The sequence below is a fragment of the Diabrotica virgifera genome, chromosome 8 (assembly GCF_917563875.1).
Source record: "Diabrotica virgifera virgifera chromosome 8, PGI_DIABVI_V3a".
Taxonomy (NCBI): domain Eukaryota; kingdom Metazoa; phylum Arthropoda; class Insecta; order Coleoptera; family Chrysomelidae; genus Diabrotica; species Diabrotica virgifera.
In genome coordinates, this window is record NC_065450.1 from 23452967 (window position 1) to 23475149 (window position 22183).

The 22183-nt window shown below is 35.3% G+C and overlaps 1 protein-coding gene across 2 annotated transcripts in view; it reads left to right on the forward strand.

Moving 5' to 3' along the window:
• The window catches only part of LOC126890402 (WD repeat, SAM and U-box domain-containing protein 1-like), a 205759-nt gene that overhangs the window by 39849 nt on the left and 143727 nt on the right, over positions 1-22183 (forward strand). For both annotated transcript variants that reach the window (XM_050659298.1, XM_050659299.1), the window contains exon 3: positions 13895-14125. In XM_050659298.1, the coding sequence (XP_050515255.1) occupies positions 13895-14125 (231 nt within the window). The remainder of the gene's footprint in view (positions 1-13894; positions 14126-22183) is intronic.

The window sequence follows — 22183 nt, forward strand, 5'->3', positions numbered from 1 at the left end:
CTTGCCCTAACTAATAGATGTGGGAGATGGATAATGAATTAATTTGATAAAGGATACATTTTGTAAGAATACCTAGAAATGTGTGTTGTTCAGAACAAGAACAAGATAACACTGAGAGAATCAGAAGAAATTTCGAACTAAATTAATTCAAAGATAAGCATGATTTATAAAGGTCAGTAAAACTTTTATGGTTAGAACATAAATATTCAGGTACTAAAAGACATACATGTAACAAAGGTAATAGAAATCCAAATGTTGACAAAAGACTAAGTGAATAGGAGAAATCAGAGGAAGATGAAGAAATGATGATGTAGGGATAGTCGGGAGAAGATCGTTTCTGGTGAAAAAGAAGGACTGAAAGAATATAGTTAGTTTGAATAAATTAGAACCAAAAATTATAAAAGCTCAAATCTTCAAAGCGGTAAAAGAACAATATTCTTCAGAATACAATATATCCAAACCAGCAATTTTTAAATATAAGTAAATCAACCAAATGTATTAACTTGATATTATTTACTAATTTATTATAACCATAACTTTATATCATAAAATGATAAATTACAAGGAATCACTCATTCAAACAGATAAATTGAAATTATATAGAATTTGCAGTTATACTATTATTTGCCGTAGCAATGGAAATAAATAAGGACATAAATAAGCTCAACTATTAATTATAGATTAGATGAAAAAATGTCTTCCCTAACTTTATTTAAAGTTACCAACACCAATCACATAAATGGATTTTAATAAATAAAAGGTGCGGTGCTCAGCAGAATATCCTAAGTTCTTTGATAAAAATAGTAATAATATACGAATACAAGATAAAGTACAAACAGTAGGTCAAAAAGAAGCAATGTAGGACCTCCGATTTTTAAATTTTATGTACGAAAGAAAATGTAATATTATATGTCAATTCAAATAAATTCAGTTGTTAAGATGTTAGGTCGTTGTCAGAAGAATTTATTATTAGATGAAGTTTTCGATCCTAATAGCATTATTAATAATATTTAGAAAATATTAAAATATTACTAAAAGATTTTTAAATCAAAAACTTATTGATCCATTTCCTTGATAACACCTTCAAGGCTTCTAAAATTTGCAAGCCAAATGGATGCTGAAGCGAAGAAGACAAGTGGGAATTAAAAAAACTTACAATTCATGACCCCGTTCAGCTGGTAAATTCCAACAGAAAATGGACCTAGTTACTCGAAGGAGTAAGGACCAATATAAAAATAAAATAAAATTTTTATTTTTAATTCAGTTGCAATGCGAAGGCAAAACAATCTTACTTTTCAATTAGAATACGGAGCGCAGTCCAGTCCCTTGAATCGCGATTTTCGGCTCTTATTGGAGCCTCATCGGAAAGAATGTAGGCTTGTTCTCCATCCATCATGGAGGCTCATGAGGCTCCAATAAGAGCCGAAAATCGCGATTCAAGGGACTGGACTGCGCTCCGGATTCTAATTGAAATGTAAGATTGTTTTGCCTTCGCATTGCAACTGAATTAAAAATAAAATTTTTATTAAATTTATTATTAAGTCTTCTTTTAAAAATCCTACTCTGTTACATAAAATAGCTTTATTAAATAACCACGATTTAACAAACAAATATTGGTTAAAAACCCTCTCCTCCATTATGTATGGCTTTTAGAAATAAAAGTCCTCACAATAGTGCTTTAAAAAGACCTATTTCAGTCGATAAATCTGAATTCTTTGATAGGTTGGAACCAATAGCAATTAATATTCCTGTATACCATGAAAATTTGTTGATGAATAAAAATACTCTAAGCGCCTGCATAGCAAATCTGCCAGATTTTCTGGGAATATATACCGACGCATCAAAACAAAATGACGGTACGGGGGTGCATACTATATACCATCAACAAATGTTCAAGAAAACTAAATAACAGTACTTCCATTTTTTCTGTAGAAACGATTGGTATCATTAAAGCCTGCGAATATATCGAAAAAAAAAACAAGTTAAAAAAATACATCTTTTTAGTGACTCATTATCGGTTCTTAAATGCATCGCTAACCCAATTAATGTGGTGGATACTGATATAAATCCATTTATTAGAAAATTTAAATTAAAAATTCATAAATTAAGAAAACGTCAATACGAATTAAAATTCACTTGGGTAAAAGCTCATGCAGAATTCGCTTGGCTCATTCTGCAAATCTTCACATGCGTGCCTTAAAATTGTATTTTTAACAGTTATATAATAAATATCTATACTATTAATTACAGTTTGTCGTATTTAAGATGAAGACAGCTCTATATTTCACCTATCAAAATAAATACAGATTTAAAGTTTTGCACAGTCATACTTGCAAAAAGTTCATATTTTTTAAGATAATCAACTGAAATTTAAATTTTAATCGCGGCCTACTGCCAATCCAAAACAGGGTAAATTTTCTGTATTTTGCTTCACGTTACAATATCGGAAAAAGTTATTTGAAAATACTTCCAAATCTTATTCTAACCCCACATAACAACTTGCATGACAAAATTCGCACTTTTAGTTTTTTCAGTATTTGCAGTCAGGGCTCTAATCTCCGGACCAGCCAATTTAAGGTTTTAGGGTCCTGATTACAAATAATGAAAAACTAAAAATGCGAATTTTGTCATACAAGTTGTTATGTGGGGTTAGAATAAGACTTGGAAGTTTTTTCAAATAACTTTTTCCGATATCTCTAACGTGAAGCAAAATATAGAAAATTTACTCTGTTTTTGGATTCTCAGTAGACCGCGATTAAAATTTTAATTTCAGTTGAGTATCTTAAAAAATGTGAACCTTCAACTTGTATGACTGCAAAACTTCAAATCTGTATTTATTTTGATAGCCAAAATATTGGGATGTCTTCATCTTAAATGTGACACACTGTATATACCTATGTCATTTCCTTTTGTAAATAATTTGGTTGTTGAGCCATAAAAGGATAAACCGTTCTTGGATAAAAATTTAATGGTTGCTATTAGTCGTTGAAGAACATTTCTCCAATGTTCCTTTTCTTCTAAATAACTTTTTTCCATTAATGTTACAATTTGTCCAGCTGTACTACTTCTCTTGACTAACGTATTAATTGATGAAATATGTTCAGGAGATCGCTCATGTTGAATAACTGTCTTATTGATATTTTTCCAGTCATTATAACCATCGAAAGTTATAAGAACAATAATTTTCGTGGAAATCAGTTTACAAACGTAACAATTAAAACGGCTACATTTATCCACTCGCGAAGAAGTTTTCCCCATTAGCTTTCATTTTATAAAAAACTGCACTTTGCAAGTGTCTGGTTTTATTATTATCCAATTGTGTAACACATTCACTAATTTTATTAATATATAATTTAATCAGTTAGGTCTGGATCCCGCGTATGGAAAAAAAGTTGATTAATAGCAAGCTGGAAATTTGTTAATAGTTTAAGGGTGTCTCGTCGGACAAACTTTGATATATGGGAACACTGGAACAGGGGCAGTTTTAATTGTGGAACAGGTTAAAAATTTGGAACGGTCAGACCACGAAAACGGTACATTTATTTTGTCCGACAGATCAGACTTAAACTCTCCGAACAGAACTTAAACTCTCATGCAAAAATCAGACTGCTATTTATCACCAAATGGGCGTTTTAATGAGTGGAACATGTAGAATATGTCAAATGACAGAAATTATGACAGGTGATAAATAGCAGTCTGATTTTTGCATGAGAGTTTAATCTATGTTCGGAGAGTTTAAGTCTGTTCTGTCGGACAAAATAAATGTGCCGTTTTCGTGATCTGACCGTTCCAAATTTTTAACCTGTTCCAGTCTTCCCATATATCAAATTTTATCCGACTAGACACCCTTAAGCTATTAACAAATTTTCAGCTTGCTATTAATCAAATTTTTTTTCATACGCGGGATCCAAACCTAAGTCGATTATTTATAAAATATTGTTAAAATTCCAGATTTAAACGTTTTGGCCTATATCGCTAGGAAAAGAGTTATTGACATTGTCGTTTTCTATAGGAGATGACGGAGATGTACCTACTTGTGACAGTTGAAGTCGCTTGAAAATCTCATTTATCATTTCCTGTTCGTAAATGAAAGAATTTTGAAAATTTATTTGTTTATTGCAATAAAAAAAAAATTTTTTTTTAATTTTTTGGTGAATCTCTCCAGGCCCCATTAAAATGCGGGCATTAAAAACGACAAGGTCAATGAACTGAATGAAGGATATGATATTCTAAGATTTGTCAAGTCAAAGACTGTCATGGCTGGGACATGTTCAGCGACAAGAAGATATGAAAACGACGAAGAAGATATTACAGTGGAAGCCGGTAGGAAGGAGAAAAAAGGAAGGCCCAGGACGAGACAGTTGGATGACGTGGAAGACGACCTGAAAACCATGAATATAAGACAATGAAGGAGAAGGGCACAAGAGAGATCTGAATGGAAGGACATAGCCAGATAGGCAAGACACATCCAGGGTTATGATTCCAGAAGAAGAAGAAGATTTTTTTTATAAAAAAAATATTTTTTTATTATCTGATTTTTGCGTTTCTAGCCATTCCATTTTTATCTTTTATCTGGAGTATTTGTTGTTTGTCTTTGTATTTGGAGTTCTTGTTTTTCTCTAAAATATTTTCTATTTTTCGGTATTTTTGTAACTGATGTGCCATACCCTTTTTCTTTTATTATTATCATATCTTTTTTTATATTAAATAACACTTAAAGGTGAGGAAATAAATCATTTCTCTAAAGTAAGAGAGATCGTTATAAAACTTTTTGCAATCGATTTGGGAGATTTTCAAAAAAAAATTTGAATAGTTGGCATGAGAGACAAATAAAAATTGCATTGTTGTAATCGGAAAATGCATGTTCAAAAAATAAAAATTCACAATCAACTAGTTTTGATGGGAAATAAGCCGCAATTTTACTAAAAAAAATGATTTTATTTAACGTTTCGACGTCCAAATCGCCCAAAAATGTTGTTGCTTAGTAAAAAATTCTTCTAATAAATTATTTAATCTGACTCATTTCAATCGGCAATTTAGACATATATTATACATTTTAAAGTAGAAGACTTTGAAATGATATTGCCAATATTTATTTAAAATCATTTTTTTTAGTCAAATTGTGTCTTATTTCCCATCAAAACTAGTTAATTACAAAAATACCACAAGAAAATAGCTTCAGAACAACATTAAAAATTCACAACTGGGAAATAATCATGGAAATGAGTTTAATTTTCATACTAGGGAGGTTTTTGAGGTCGCTGAGTCGCTGAATATTGGGTCGTCGAAGCTGTAAGAGGTACCTACCTGTGGACCGATTCTATAAGATCAACGCGAAACAATTACGTTCGTTATCCGACGGTTTGCTATTCTGTAAGCTCATTCGGGAAGAATCGGAGAAGCAGATCACGAAGCCGATTACAAAGCGAAAGCGATAACTTTTGACTTGCGTTTCGTTTCGCTTTCGATAGTGATTGGTCGATCATTTTCACGTGGTAAACAAGCGCAGGCGGTAAGCAGGTTGTTCGTTGTTGTGTTGATTTCACAAGAATTCTGTGTTCTTTGTTTTGTTGATAATGAATTATGAATTAGTGATGCTCTTACACCACCTTCCCAATCTTCCGTAAGTTCCTGTAGCTCATCAAAAAGGAATCAAACTAGTTCTTTGCTTAAGCGAAAAATATCAATAAACCTTATATCTGTTAAACCAAATGGGTCACTTCCACTTCTATCTCGAAGGAACCTGCTTTCCTCTGGCGTTAACCGCAGATCGCAGATGGTTTCTTCGCTCGAGTTCTCCTTCTCCATATAGAACAAATTGCACCGGCAACATTTTTATTAAAATATAATAAAAATTTAATCAAACTTGTGATTATAAGGTTATATAGGTACGTCATGTAACTCTCTAGTTACTCTTCTTCTTTCTTTACTTCTTCTTTTTTACTTCCTGCACATATATTTGCAATGTTGCCGTAATTATTTATTCATAGATCGTTTAAACTCGTATATTATCGTATGCCGCTATGATAACGAAGCCAAAGCGAAAACTAACCTTATAGAATATAAACATAAATCAACTTCGCTATCGTTTAGCTTAGCTTTCGCGGTAATAACGAAAATTATAGAATTCGCCTACTGGTGCCCGGTATCCCTGTATGAACGTCGTCTCTTGGAGTTTTATGAAAGTTCGTTATGAAAATAGTTGTATCTAATAGTTTAGTACCTCGGGGGTTTTGAGTGGTTTGAGGGTTTTAGTAGGTACCTGGTGGGTATCTGCGTCGCTTCCTGGAGTTTTCTGGAAATTTGTAATAAAATTCAACAGTGACTAACATTAACAATAAGTTATTTTAATTCAGAGCCCAAATTGTGAAAAAAAAATATTACAAAATTTTTTTAGTACTAATAATAATTTTTTTAGTATAAAGATATCAGAACCTCGAGCATATGTTTAAAACTCTAAGTAGTTACTCTTTAAATATTCGCGTCTTGCAATATTCTTGTTCAGTGACCTCAAAAACCCCTAAATAATAAATTTCAACTATTTTCATAACGAAGTTTCATAAAACTCCAGGAAATAACGTAGATACCGGGCACCAGGTATCTAGTACAGTATTTCCGAACAAATATTGGTGTTCAACGTCATCAAAAGTCTCGGGATAACAAATTTAAACGATTTTCATAATGAATCTTCATGGAACTCCAGGAGATGCTGTGAATACTGGGATACCGGGCACCAGGTACCTCTTAAAACGTCGCAAACACAATATTATTCCTGTTCAGAGACCTCAAAAACCGAGTATGAAAATTGAACTCATTTTCAAAATATTTTCCAAGTTGTGAATTTTTATTTTTTGAATCCTTTGAGATGCACTTTGGAAAATGCATTTTCCCCCTATAACAATGCAATTTTCAATTTTCCCTCATACCAATAGATCAACTTTTTTCCTAAAGCTCTCCCGAATCGAATGCAAAAGGTTTCATAACGATCCGTCTTACATTAAAAACGTTAGAGGTTTAGGCGATTGTAGTGCTTTATTTCCTCGCATATTATTACAATAACGTTAATAGTTAGCAGGAAGATCGTGCACTGATAATATATTCGTTCTACAGCAGGTAATAGAAAAACGGAAGGCAAGGAATCTATCTACCCACCTATTGTTTGTAGATTTGGAGAAGGCATACGATACGGTACCTTTGAAAAAACTGTTTCAACATTGACGAAGGTAGGTCTCAGTAGAGAGTATGTGGATGCTATCGCAAATATATACAAAAATGCAAGAAGTGTCGTTAAACAAGGAAACTTTATATCTGAATCATTCCCTATATCAAAGGGGCTTAAACAAGGATGTTGTCTGTCTCCGACTTTATTTAAAATATATATTCAATCATCGCTAGAGCAGTGGAGGAAACAAGTATCCGGAATGGGAATAGACATAGGCAGTGGTAAATGTCTAACAACTTTGTTTTTTGCATATGATTAGGTAGTCGTAGCGAATGATGAGGAAGACATGGACTACATGTTTAGAAAACTAAAGAAAGAATATTAAAAATGGGGCCTCAATATGAATATGTCAAAGATAGAGTATCTTAAAATAGGGGATGATGAAGAAGATCCAGAGTTAGAAATTAGAACCACGAAAAGATGTAATGAATATAAATATCTCGGATCTATAATATCTAAAGAAGGCACTACCAAAAGAGACATCGAAAAGAGAACGCAGCAGGGCAAAAAAGCGGTAAACATTCTGAGCTCTCTACTCTGTGGTCTAAAGATATAAGGCAAGAAACGAAATTGACAATCTATCGTACCTTGGTAGAGCCTATTATGACTTATGGGGCAGAAGTTTGGCAGATGACAAAAAAAGATAGGAAAAGAATAGAAGTAGTAGAAATGGATTATCTAAGGAGAGCGTGTGGTATATCTAAAAAAGATCACATCAGGAATGAAGATAAAAGGAGGACACATACTGTATATTCCAGTGTAGGTAAAATTGAAACTAGACAACTAGTGTGGTATGGTCACGTGACACGAATGAAGATAGATGGCAAAAGAAAGCTTTAAATTACATACCACACCAAAGAAGAAGAAGGGGAAGACCTTCAGTTGCCTGGGAAGAAAATGTACGGCACATCATGAAAGAGAGAGCCATCAAAGAAGACGAAAGGATGGACAGAAAACGATGGCGGTCGAAATGCGAGAAGCGGCAGAGGCTGTAGGAACCTCGCTGATAGATAGATAGACGTTAATAGTTATTTATGTATGTGTGTGTGTGTGTGTGTGTGTGTGTGTGTGTGTGTGTGTGTGTGTGTGTGTGTGTGTGTGTGTGTGTGTGTGTGTGTGTGTGTGTGTGTGTGTGTGTGTGTGTGTGTGTGTGTGTGTGTGTGTGTGTGTGTGTGTGTGTGTGTGTGTGTGTGTGTGTGTGTGTGTGTGTGTGTGTGTGTGTGTGTGTGTGTGTGTGTGTGTGTGTGTGTGTGTGTGTGTGTGTGTGTGTGTGTGTGTGTGTGTGTGTGTGTGTGTGTGTGTGTGTGTGTGTGTGTGTGTGTGTGTGTGTGTGTGTGTGTGTGTGTGTGTGTGTGTGTGTGTGTGTGTGTGTGTGTGTGTGTGTGTGTGTGTGTGTGTGTGTGTGTGTGTGTGTGTGTGTGTGTGTGTGTGTGTGTGTGTGTGTGTGTGTGTGTGTGTGTGTGTGTGTGTGTGTGTGTGTGTGTGTGTGTGTGTGTGTGTGTGTGTGTGTGTGTGTGTGTGTGTGTGTGTGTGTGTGTGTGTGTGTGTGTGTGTGTGTGTGTGTGTGTGTGTGTGTGTGTGTGTGTGTGTGTGTGTGTGTGTGTGTGTGTGTGTGTGTGTGTGTGTGTGTGTGTGTGTGTGTGTGTGTGTGTGTGTGTGTGTGTGTGTGTGTGTGTGTGTGTGTGTGTGTGTGTGTGTGTGTGTGTGTGTGTGTGTGTGTGTGTGTGTGTGTGTGTGTGTGTGTGTGTGTGTGTGTGTGTGTGTGTGTGTGTGTGTGTGTGTGTGTGTGTGTGTGTGTGTGTGTGTGTGTGTGTGTGTGTGTGTGTGTGTGTGTGTGTGTGTGTGTGTGTGTGTGTGTGTGTGTGTGTGTGTGTGTGTGTGTGTGTGTGTGTGTGTGTGTGTGTGTGTGTGTGTGTGTGTGTGTGTGTGTGTGTGTGTGTGTGTGTGTGTGTGTGTGTGTGTGTGTGTGTGTGTGTGTGTGTGTGTGTGTGTGTGTGTGTGTGTGTGTGTGTGTGTGTGTGTGTGTGTGTGTGTGTGTGTGTGTGTGTGTGTGTGTGTGTGTGTGTGTGTGTGTGTGTGTGTGTGTGTGTGTGTGTGTGTGTGTGTGTGTGTGTGTGTGTGTGTGTGTGTGTGTGTGTGTGTGTGTGTGTGTGTGTGTGTGTGTGTGTGTGTGTGTGTGTGTGTGTGTGTGTGTGTGTGTGTGTGTGTGTGTGTGTGTGTGTGTGTGTGTGTGTGTGTGTGTGTGTGTGTGTGTGTGTGTGTGTGTGTGTGTGTGTGTGTGTGTGTGTGTGTGTGTGTGTGTGTGTGTGTGTGTGTGTGTGTGTGTGTGTGTGTGTGTGTGTGTGTGTGTGTGTGTGTGTGTGTGTGTGTGTGTGTGTGTGTGTGTGTGTGTGTGTGTGTGTGTGTGTGTGTGTGTGTGTGTGTGTGTGTGTGTGTGTGTGTGTGTGTGTGTGTGTGTGTGTGTGTGTGTGTGTGTGTGTGTGTGTGTGTGTGTGTGTGTGTGTGTGTGTGTGTGTGTGTGTGTGTGTGTGTGTGTGTGTGTGTGTGTGTGTGTGTGTGTGTGTGTGTGTGTGTGTGTGTGTGTGTGTGTGTGTGTGTGTGTGTGTGTGTGTGTGTGTGTGTGTGTGTGTGTGTGTGTGTTTAGATTTATGACCTTGGTTTGAACCAATTGGCCAGCTCAAATTTTTTTTTTATTTTCATAGACACTCCTAATTTTAACTGATATACATTAAATTTTAATAATTACAAACATATATTATTTATGTATTAAGAGCGAAAAGTGATACATTATTGCCTGAAAGTAATAGACTACAGGTCCATGTCAAAAATGGATGGGTCATATGAACCACCAGGTGACGTATACAGGACGATATAAGAGCATAAAATAATAAGATTCAGCTCTATGCCGTCACTTGTAAGCTGTCCAACTGAGTGATGGTGAGAATTCAAAGGTGCAGGTAGAGTGAGTACATTTTGGTCATATATTTTTGTACGGCATTTTTACCATCGATAGACCCATGAGAAATAATAAGAAAGCGCGCAGTGTCGTAAAAAAATGGTGCGCCACAAAGTTGGTAAATTTTTTTGATTTTTTGGCAACTTTCAGGGCAAATTTGGTGATTGCATTCTGTACGGCATCAGTTTCATCATGTTTTAATACAGCTTCTAATCCATTATCATGCGACAAGGGGAAAAATCGAGGGTTGTAATCCCCTTTCTTTCCGTGGTCAGGGAGGTGATTTGAAAAAGTACGGCTTCGGTTCCAAAACATAATCTAGCACTCAAAAGTACTATTAGAATACTGCTGTCAAAAAATTATTGTTCATTTGTAATTTATAAAACTGTAAAATCATTTGAATGTGTACAGCAACTTTTTTTAACATGATATTGTAAAATACAATTGTTATATAGTATTGCCGTTCAAAAGAAACTCTTCTAAAAAAAATTTGAAAAATACAAAAACAAATTTTTTATTATTTAGCTAATGCCTTGACAATTAATGGCCATTGGCATGGTAGGTACGGTAATTTTGAACAGTTATGTACCTAGTGTCATGTGTAGTGTGTGTGTTGAGTAAGTGTCTTGTTACTTTGCAAAGTCGACGTCATTGTCTTTGCAAAGAGACGCTAATTGTATCCGAACGTCTGCGGTCCCTCCGGTGAGTACCGATCCCACAAGGACAGAAATTATATTCATTTATTAATTTATAATAAATGAAAAATTTCTGACCCTGGTGAGATTCGAACCCACAACCTTTCGAATTTTTTCGATCCAAAGGTAGGCGCTCTTACCACTGAGCCACGGAGGGGGTTAAATTTTTTTTTTAATTATTGCAAAAGTTTAAATATTCATAGATTAATAAAATATAGCAATTTTCTACATTTTCCTCTTATTTTAAATAGTATTAGGATAAATAAATTAGGAAAAAATGATGCCGTACATTTTAATGCTAAACGTCGTAACAGAACGTCGCTCCGTAAGCGATATAGAGTATGGTGCAAATGAAAGGAATAAATTCGTTATTTCGTAAACCGGCGACTTTAAGAAAAAATCCCAAAACAGGTCGATTTTTATTTTTAAATTATGATATTTGGCATATATATCATACTAATGACATCATCCATCTGGGATGATGACGTAATCGATGATTTTTTTAAATGAGAATTGGGGTCGTATTCTTCCTCATTTGAAAGGTCATTTAATTCTCTATTCAGTAATATAAACGCTTACATAATTATTTGTACAGGGTGTCCAAAACTAATTTTCCAATTAAATTATTTGACAAAAAAAAATGTATGCAATTTCTTTAACTCAGAATACATTTTACTGTTGCCCGAAAACAGAAAAAGATAGTTATTTCAGAAATAAACATTGCTTTTCGATTATACTCAATGTTCAAGCCAGCAATTTAGGCAAAAAGCAATATTTATTTGTGATATAAACATTTTTGTCTGATTTCTGACAGCAGTAAAATATATTTTGAATTAAATAAAATACATAAATTCTTCTTTTTTTGTCAAATAATTTAATTAAAAAAAATTTTTTTGGACACCCTGTTAAATATATGTAAATGTTTATATCACTGAATAGAGAATTGAATGACTTTTCAAATAAGGTAGCACACGACCCCTATACTTATCTTAAAAAGTCATCGATTACGTCATCTCTCCCAGATGGATAACGTCACTTGTATGATATATATGCATAAATATCATAATTTAAAAATAAAATCGACCTCGACCTGTTTCAGGATTTTTCCTTATAGTCGCTGGTTTACGAAACAATGAATTTATTTCTTCCATTTTCACCATTATATAATGTAAATTATATTTATTTAATATTTTTATTACTTTTTTATCAATGTGAACTTTCAGATTTGTACGGCATATTTATAAATTATTGCATTAAGTACAAATAAACTATCTAAATGCCGTATAAAAAAATATCGTCATGAATTTACATTTCGTTCTATGGATTTTTCCTTGAGTTTTTTACCCTACAAACCTTTGGACCACCGAAAATGTACGACATGTAAAAAAATATTATCTATGCATAAAATATTTTCAAAATAAATTAATTTTATATTGTTTCAAATCACCCCCCGGACCACGAAAAGAGAAGGGATTGCAGCCCTCGACTTATATCGTCCTATATACGTCACTTGGTAGTTCATATGACCCGTCCATTTTTTTACATGGGCCTGTTTGTAGAATATTAGAGTTACCGCTCGACGCGTAGTGAAGAGAGATAAAATGAAACTATGTAATTTTAAATCATTAACTTTATTGTAACTATTTTATATCTGCCATTATAATGTCATAACATTAACTTTTATATAGGGTGTCCCAAAAGTAGGGGAACTGTCGAATATTTCGCGAACTAAACATCGGATCGAAAAACTGAAAAATACGTGTTCAATAATTTTCAAAAATGTATCCAATGACACCAAACACCAATCCCCACTACACCCCCTGGAGGAGGGGTGGGGGGTAACTTAAAAATCTCAAATGTAAATCCCCAGTTTTTCTTGCAAATTTGGATTCGTTGCGTAAAAGTAGGCAACTTTTATTCAAAACATTTTTTCGAACTGTGGATAGATGGCGCTATTATTGGGAAAAACCATTTATCCTGATACCATAGGTAAATTATATAGAAACGGTCTAATATCTCACGAAATACACTTCCAAATGAGAAACCAAAAAACATGTTTTTAATCTTTTTCGAAAACCTATCGAATAACACCAAACATTACCCTCCAACCCACCCCTTGGAGGTGGGGTGGGGGTTAACTTTAAAATCTTAAATAGCAACCCCCACTTTTTATTGCAGATTCGGATTCGTCATAAAAAATTAAGCAACATTTATTTGAAACATTTTTTAAAACTTCTGATAGATGGCGCTAATAAATCGTATTTTTCTAATTAAAGCTCCATCTATCAGAAATTTTAAAACATGTTTCGAATAAATGTTGCTTAATTTTTCATGGCGGATCCGAATCTGTAATAAAAAGTGGGGGTTGCTATTTAAGATTTTAAAGTTACCCCCCACCCCACCTCCAGGGGTGGCTTGGAGGGTCATGGTTGGTGTTATTCTATAGGTTTGCGAAAAAGATTAAAAATCTGTTTTTTACTTTCTCATTTGGAAGTGTATTTCGTGAGATATTAGACCGTTTCTATAATTTACCTATGGTATCAGAATAAATCGTTTTTCCCAATTATAGCGCCATCTATACTCAGTGCGAAAAAATGTCTTGAATAAAAGTTGCTTACTTTTACGTAACAAATTAAAATCTGCAAGAAAAACTGGGGTTTCCATTTGAGATTTTAAAGTTCCCACCTCCAGGGGGTGTAGTGGGGGTTAGTGTTTGGTGTCATTGGATACATTTTTGAAAATGATTGAACACGTATTTTTCAGTTTTTCGATCCGATCTTTAGTTCGCGAAATATTTGACCGTTCCACTACTTTTGGGACACCTTGTATATTTCAGTTTGAATGTTTAGTGTGTTTGTATTGTATGGTTGTACGGTTGCTACGGACGACGAGCGTAAAATCAAACTTTACGCGCTAGAGCGATAAAGTGACGGTACTCAATAAACGTCAACTTTTCGTTGCCATTGACAAGCGGAAAAGTCTTCTTTAATGTTTTACTGATGTGTTACTATTTTTTTCCAGCGATAAAACAGTACGAGTGTGGGACTGGAAAGTTGGATCGGGCTACGAAGAAAGAGCATCATCTCCGTTAAGAGCTCACAAATATCAAGTCACATGCGTAAGGGTCTCACCGCAGGGTTCTTTATTAGCGAGTTCTTCTGTTGATGGAACTGCGATAATATGGAGTATGCACAACTGTGATAAACTTTATACGATAACCCAAGTTAATGGGGATGCCATACGAGTATGTAGGTAAGTGGTTTTCCAAAAAGTTATATTTTTCTTAATAAATAATCATTTCGTTTTGAAGAGAAACAAGAGCCGTCTTATAGGCAAGGCAACAAAGCATTAAACCTAAGAATTTTGTGCAGTAAGATGAATCGTCATGCAACTCTGTGCATTCGATTCGATAGAATGTCAGGCAATTTTGTGAACTAAATTGATCTCCGGCAAAAAATTTTGTGCATGAGAAAATGCATTTTCAAAGTGCATCTCGAAGAGATGGAAAATGAAAAATTTAGAACTCAGGAAATATTGACGGAAATGAGTTCAATTTTCATACTTGGGGTTTTGGAGGTCACTGAAAACGAATTTCACGACGGTGATGGTCTCCGAGGTACCCAGTGCCCAGAGTGGAAATCGTCGCCTAGGACGATCGAATAATTCGCGGGACGATCTGAATTCGCGGGAAAAACTGAAAAATTCTTGGTTCAATCTTTTTCAAAAATCTATCGAATGATACTAAACACGACCCCACACTCCACCTCCTGGAGGTGGGGTGGAGGTAACTTTAAAATCTTAAATATAAACCCCATTTATTATTGCAGATTTGAATACACTTCCAAATAAAAACCCAAAAATACTTGTTTAATATTTTCTAAGATCGTATCGAATAACATCAAACATGACTGTCCACTCCACCCCCTGGAAGCGGGGGAGGGGGGTAACTTTAAAAGCAAATAGGAACCTCCCTATTTTATTGCAGACTTGGATTCCTCATAAAAAAATAAGTAACATTTATTCGAAACACTTCATAGAATTGTTGATAGATGGCGATATAAATAGTGTGTTTCCAATTATAGCGCCACCTATCCATAATTCGAAAAAATGTCTCGAATAAAAGTTGTTTATTTTTACGTAGGGAATCCAAATCTGCAATAAAAATGGAGGTTTCCATTTAAGATTTTAAAGTTACCCCTACCCAACCTCCAGAGGGTGGAGTGGAGAGTCTTGTTTAGTGTCATTCGATAGATTTTTGAATAATATTGAACATGTATTTTTAGATTTTTTATTTGGAAGTGTATTTCTCGAGATATTAGACCGTTTCTATAATTTACCTATGGTATCAAGATAAATCGTTTTTTCCGATTATAGCGCCAATCTATATGCAATTCGAAAAAATGTCTCGAATAAAAGTTGCTTATTTTTACGTAGCCAATTCAAATCTGCCATAACAAATGGGGTTTCCATTTAAGATTTTAAAGTTACCCCCACCCCAACTCCAGGGGGTGGAGTGGGGGGTCGTGTTTAGTGTCATTGGATAGGTTTTTAAAAAATATTGAACACGTATTTTTCAGTTTTTTGACCTAATCTTCGATTGTCCCGCAAATTATTCGATCGTCTCAGGCAACGAGTTCCACCTTGGATACCAGGTACCTCGCAGACCATCGCCGTAATGAAATTCGTGTTCAGTGACCTCCAAAACCACCAAATATAAAAATTAAACTCATTTCCGTCAATGTTTCCTGAGTTCTAAATTTTTAATTTTCCATCTCTTCGTGGTGCACTTTAAAAATGCATTTTCTTATGCACAAAATTTTTTGCCGGAGATCAATTTTGTTCACAAAATTGCCTGACACTTGACACTCTCTCCAATCGAATGCAAAAAGTAGGATGACGATTCATCTTACTGCACAAAATTCCTAGGTTTTGGGCTCTTTAGTGCTTCGTTGCTGTGCCTATTATTTTAGTTAGTTCTTACCTTTCTTAGGGTTTCTTCAGAGGCCGCATATTTGATTCTCTCTGAACCACTAAAATTTGGGTTGCCGGCCTCGGCTCACAATCGAAATAACACGATGACATGGATGCCGTGGTGACATCTGCTAAATACGAACGAAAGTTATACTTTAAATAGTAATAATACTAAAAATAAAACTTTATTAGAACTGATCTTCCGGTTACACCATTCGTGACTTCTACAATTTGCAAGACAACGAGTTGTCGGTGCTAAAAATGCCGAGGGAGATCTATCATGTTGCATCTCACTTCCCTTGACAGCATGGTAAAATTAAAATAAAAATAACAAATTATAATCATTGGAAATTGAAAATGGTTATTCATTTTTGATTTACATGTTTACTCGGATTGGAGTACGAAGGGAACCATTCTCGTTGGAGCTTTACCGCGCTTAGCAGATGGGACGTGAATTATAAATTGTAACATTCGCTCATCTTTCTTAGTCTCAGCATCCGTTATGGCTTGCAAATTGTAGAAGCCTCGGAGGTATAACCAGAGAAGGTTCCTATTGTTTTCAGTCTGGTAGGATGTGAAGCAATATTTTGGGTGATGTTTTATGTGCTATTAGATTGAAAACTTAGTTTTTTGCTAACAGTTGCTGCTAGGGCATCCCTGCCATTTTATTCGTTGCAATTCGTGACTGCACGTCGGGGTTTGTCCTTGTTGGGTCAGAGAGAGCAGCATATGTGCCTCCTGATGAGAGACTAATAAGTTTCGAAACCGGTAGAGATGCTTGCGGCACTCTCTGATTGGACTGGGATATGGCGCGGCTGCAATTACAACGAAATTGAAAATGGTTATTCATTTTTGAAATTATAATCATTTCGTTATGATCCGAAACAAGAGCCGTATTATTTAAGTTAGTTCCGAAAGCGCCAAAAGCATTAGCATTAGCATTAGCCAAAAGCAACTACTTTCAACCCTTCTTAGGATTTCTTCATTATATTTTTAAACGCTTTTCTTTAGTTCAATCGTTTGGGTCAAATCTTTAGACGTTAATTTGACTACCTTTTCTTCAATGCAAATGAATGAAAATTTGCAGACATATGCATTTGCGGGAACAATACACGAATATTCAATAATTTTTTTATGTTTGTTAATTGTTTAAATCTGTCGCTATTAGCAACAAGCAAAAAAGAACTACAAAAGTTAATGAAAAACATAATAACAGAAGCCAAAAAATTCGGACCTAAAATAAATGAAGAAAAGACAAAGTATATAATAATGGGGGAGATCCAAAAAGAAAAAGAGAATAGCATCATAGTACAAATAGATGGAGAAAAACATTCTCGTTCAAAAGAGCCAAAGAAATTATTTATCTGGGAGCCAAAATAGATGAAAATTGTCATAAAGAAGGGGAGATAAAGGCAAGAGTAGCTAAAGGAAATAATAAATATGGAGCATTACGCACATTATTGAAATCCAAATAGGTATCAAGAAAAACAAAAATAAGAATTTATAAGACTGTTATCAGACCTACAGTAACATACGCATGCGAAACATGGGTGCTCAAAAAGTAAGAAACAGACCTTTTAGAAAGATGGGAGAGAAAAATGCAAAGAGCAATATATGGAGGTGTGAAAATAGAAGGTCGGAAAGTACGGCAAGGGACGGAAGATCAAATAGAAGTAATGATAGACCAAGAAACTGCGAAATGGAAGAAGAAACTACCATACACATACTATGCCATTGCAGTGTGCTAGGTGATGTAAGGCAGGATTTCACTATAAGTTTGTCAAATGAAGTTTGAACCAGAAGAGATCCTAAAACTACCAATAAGAAAACTGTTGGCCTTCGTTGAGGCCACAGGACTTATTAAAGTTTAAGGAGAAGAACAGGGTTTGGTACAAAGGTCTTATGACCAAGTGCCAGAGACTAACGAGTCTCGCCTAAGTTAAGAAGAAGAAGAATGCTAGACCAACAAAAAATAATACAGATAAATTCATACAAATACTTAGGAACAGTAATCAACAACAAAGGAGGCATCGAGGACGATCTTAACAACAGAATGGAAAACAGAGGAAAACTATTCCAAGCACTAAATAGAGGATTCCTTAATAAGAAAGAAATATCAACAAAGACCAAGATGACAATATAAAAAACAATATATAGACCTACAGTGACATATGGAGCAGAAAATTGGATATTAATCAAAAGACAGCAGAGTAGAATTCAGGCAGCAGGGATGAAATACCTCAGAAGAACGATCGGAGTAAAAAGAACTGATAGAATCAGAAATGAAGAAACAAGAGAAAGACTCAAAATCAAACCGATACTCGACTCAATCAAGGAGAAAAAATTGGCATGGTTCGAACCTCTAACCCGGATGGACAATAATAGACAAGTAAAAAGAATGTGGGACGCCAAACAAATAGGGAAGAACAGAAGAGGAAGACTCATTAAAGAATGAAACAGTGACATCTCGCAGATACTGCAGAGTAAGAGTAAGACTTGACAGGAAACAACACAGGTGGCATCCAATAGGAAGGAATGGAGAGAGTTCGTTAAGAGCTAGGACACCTCAGAAGATTGTAAAATATTGTAAATAATGAATTGTATTACAAACGACCCAACACCGAAAGGTACAAATGGGTCTACTGATTGAGTAAAGTAAAGTATTTTCTTCCATTGCACCTCTCCGGAGCCTAATTATAGGTTATAGTATCAAATCAACATACCTGCGAGCTATTAAAGATGGTTGAATGAAAATTAAATAATGTTTGTACCGATCGTAATTCCTTTGCAGAACATGGCCCCTCCTCTTTTGTTCCTGCTTGTCTTCCTCGCCCTCTAAGTACACGATTCGTTAATCATCTGATTTTATATATCCTAATTTCGTTTGAAAATAGCACACTTTTCCAATTTCCAATATTCCATTTTTGGTGTTGAGGACACCAATTTTCGTGATCAAACTTTTGCTGCCTGGTTATCACGGGACCCTGTAACTTTCTCCTGATAGTCCTCGGGCACGAAAACTCTTTTTCTTATCGGTTCAACTAAAACACTTACACCTATAACTTCCTAAAGCTGCAGATGTCAAATAGATAGTGATTCCATAAATATAAGTTCGTTTTTGACTGTTTTTCAAATACTTTATTTCAAATTTAAGGGCAGAATAAAAGGCACCATTGAATAAAAACAGGCAATACTGCCTACATAAAATAAAAAGAAGAAGAAAAACTTAACTTGCCTTCATCTGACGTTTTCGAGCTTTTCTAAGGATAGATTTTTACGGACTATCCCAACGCATGCCCCTGTATTAAGAGTCCATATTATATGGTAGGGGTACAAGGTTTCTCCCCATGTGATTTTCTGACGCACTCGAGTAACTGCCAACATCCCCGCTTGGGCTCCCCTACCATCTTCTTCTTCTTCTTCTACGGTACTACAGCCCAAATTGAGCCTTGGCCTCCTTTATTTTTTGCCTCCACCCTTGCCTGTCTGTGGCTGCTCTTCTCCATACACGGACTCCTGAAAGGGCTTGTGCGTCGCTGTTTACTGTGTCTTTCCAGCGCTTTCGTGGCTTCCCAACCGGTCTCTTTCCTTGCATTCTAGCATTCAGTGCTCGTTTTGGTAGCCTATCCTCTCCCATTCTTATCACATGTCCGGCCCATTGCAATCTTTGTAATCTAATGAAGTTTGACAGGGGCGTTTCCTTATAAAGTTGATAAAGCTCGTTGTTGTATCGACTTCTGAAGATTCCGTTTTCCCTCACAGGTCCTAGTATTCTCTTAAGTACTTTCCTTTCGAATGTGTCGAGTTTGTTTTTGGATGTTTCTTTCAGCACCCAGGCTTCACTGCCATAGCATGTTGTTGGTCGAATTAAGGTTTTATAAATTCTTATCTTTGTATTTCGGTGGACACTTTTAGACCGAAATATATGGGAGAGGGCAAAATAAGCTCTGTTTGCCTGCGTTAGACTCTTCCGTATTTCTCCATCTTCTGATCCGTCGGCATATATTTCTACTTCCAGTTATGTAACTTTTCAACCGTTTCAATGTCATCTTCATGTATAACGTTTTCTGGGACTATATTGCTTCTCGTCTGAGTCATTATTTTTGTTTTTTCTGTGTTAATTTCCAGACCTAGTATTTTTGTTTGTGTTTTTAACTCTGCATATGTTTCCTGTGCTCCTGTTGATGTTTTACTCATAATATTAATATCATCAGCATAAGCGGCCAGTTGAACCGTTCGGTTGGTCAGTAGATTTCCTCGTCCAGTTTGCATTTGCCTAACCGCATACTCCAGTGCCAGGTTAAACAATGTTGGGGCCAGCCCATCTCCCTGTTTTAGTCCCTGCGAAATGTTAAAAAAGTCTGTCCGGTGGTTTTGTATTCGTACACATGCCTGAGTTTCATCCATTGTGGCTTTAATGAGTCTTATTAGCTTGTGTGGTATTGCCAATTCAGCCAATATAAATATAGTATAGTATGTTCCTTTTGACTGAGTCGTATGCCTGTTTGAAGTCTACAAACACGTTGTAAACATCAACATCGTGTTCCCATGCTTTGCTCAAGATCTGTTTCACTGTGAATATTTGATCCAGTGTCGATCTTCCCCGTCGGAAGCCCGTCTGATACTCTCCAATAATATTTTCTGCCTCTACCATCAGGTATCTATAAGTACGCCTTATCTTAAATGCAAATCTAAACAATAAATTAGGCACAGACAAATAAAAGATTATACTAACACATATAATTTATTATACACTCTCCTTTGTGACTCAGTGGTAAGAGAGCTTACTATTAGATCTAAGGGTCGTGAGTTCGAATCTCACCTGGGAAGAGAATTTTTCATTTATTAAAAGATCGGTTATCATCGGAGGGACCACAGATGTTCGGATCAGTTTTTTTAAATAGCCCCAAAACGCTTCTATTTAGATTAACGAAAACTGCTACGCCTACTATTTATCTTCCAGAGAAAAAAAAGCACTACCAAAATGGACGCCTATGAACGGTACTAGAAATTTGCAATTATTGAAATTGATTTTAGTCCATTCTTTCACGGTTTTTGCTCTAAATTTTAAAGAACCGCTTGGATTGACATGAAATTTGGCATGCGTATAGCTTACATGTCAAAGAAAAAAAGTGATATTGTGCCGATGTGTGCTTTTTCCCTGGGGGTGACTTTCACCCCCTTTTGGGGGTGAAAAAATATATGTCCAAAATAAGTCCGGACATGGGTAAACTAACTAATTTTAAGTATCTTTTGTTCTATAGAGCTTTCTCGCCAAGTCAACACTTTTCGAGTTATTTACGAGTGAATATGTTCATTTTTCAACAAAATAACCACATTTTTAGACGGTTTTTCGCAAATAACTCAAAAAGTAAGTATTTTGTCGAAAAAAATGTTCTTAGCAAAAATATAGCCTATAAAAAAGTAAAAAAATGGTGTACGCGCTAGGTCTCTGGATCTCGTAGACTAGAGTTATAGCCAATGGAAAATAGATTCATATTCACCAAATTTCAAATAGAATATTTCGTCGTGAAATATCGAAAAAATTAAGCACTTTTTGGGAAAAACCCAAATAACTTTTTTAAAGTGTTTAAAAAACCTTTATTTCTGTTTTTACAAAAAGTTTCTAGCATTAAATTTAAGCAAGTTACGCACAAAATAAAGTTGGTCCCTTTTGTTTTTGCAAAAAAAAATCGGGAAGGCCAACCCCTAATTATCAACTTAAATGAAATTAATCGTTACTGCTCCACAAATTATTTTACTTATGTTGTGTTTATATGATCTGTAAGTTTCATCGATTCAAAGTGCTTATTTTTGAAAAAATTTTCAAAGTAAAATTTTTAAAAATTTAAAATTTAAAAAATATGCTTTTTTTCAAAATAACTTAAAAATTGTTAGAGATACCAAAAATCTCGAAAAACAAAAAAAAATTTGCTTTTCTGAATATCATGTATTTTTTTGTTTTTCTCTTAGACAAAAATTGATTAAGATTTGGTGTTTCTAAATTTGCATACATTCGTGATCAGTGACTCGTTCAACCCCTTTTAACTACAGCCCTTTCAATAGTAAGGACTTTGAACCGATGAAACTTAGATCATATAAACAATATATACACGAGTCAAGAAACTTGTGAAGTCGTAACGATTAAGTTCATTTAAGATACCAATTAGGGGGTGATTTTCTCGATTTTTTTACCAAAACCAAAAGGGACTAACTTTATTTTGAGCGTAACTTGTTTAATTTTGATGCTAGAAATTTTTTTATTAAACAAAAATGAAGCTTTTTTTAAACACTTTAAATAAGTTGAAATGAGTTTTCCCCGAAATGTGCTTCATTTTT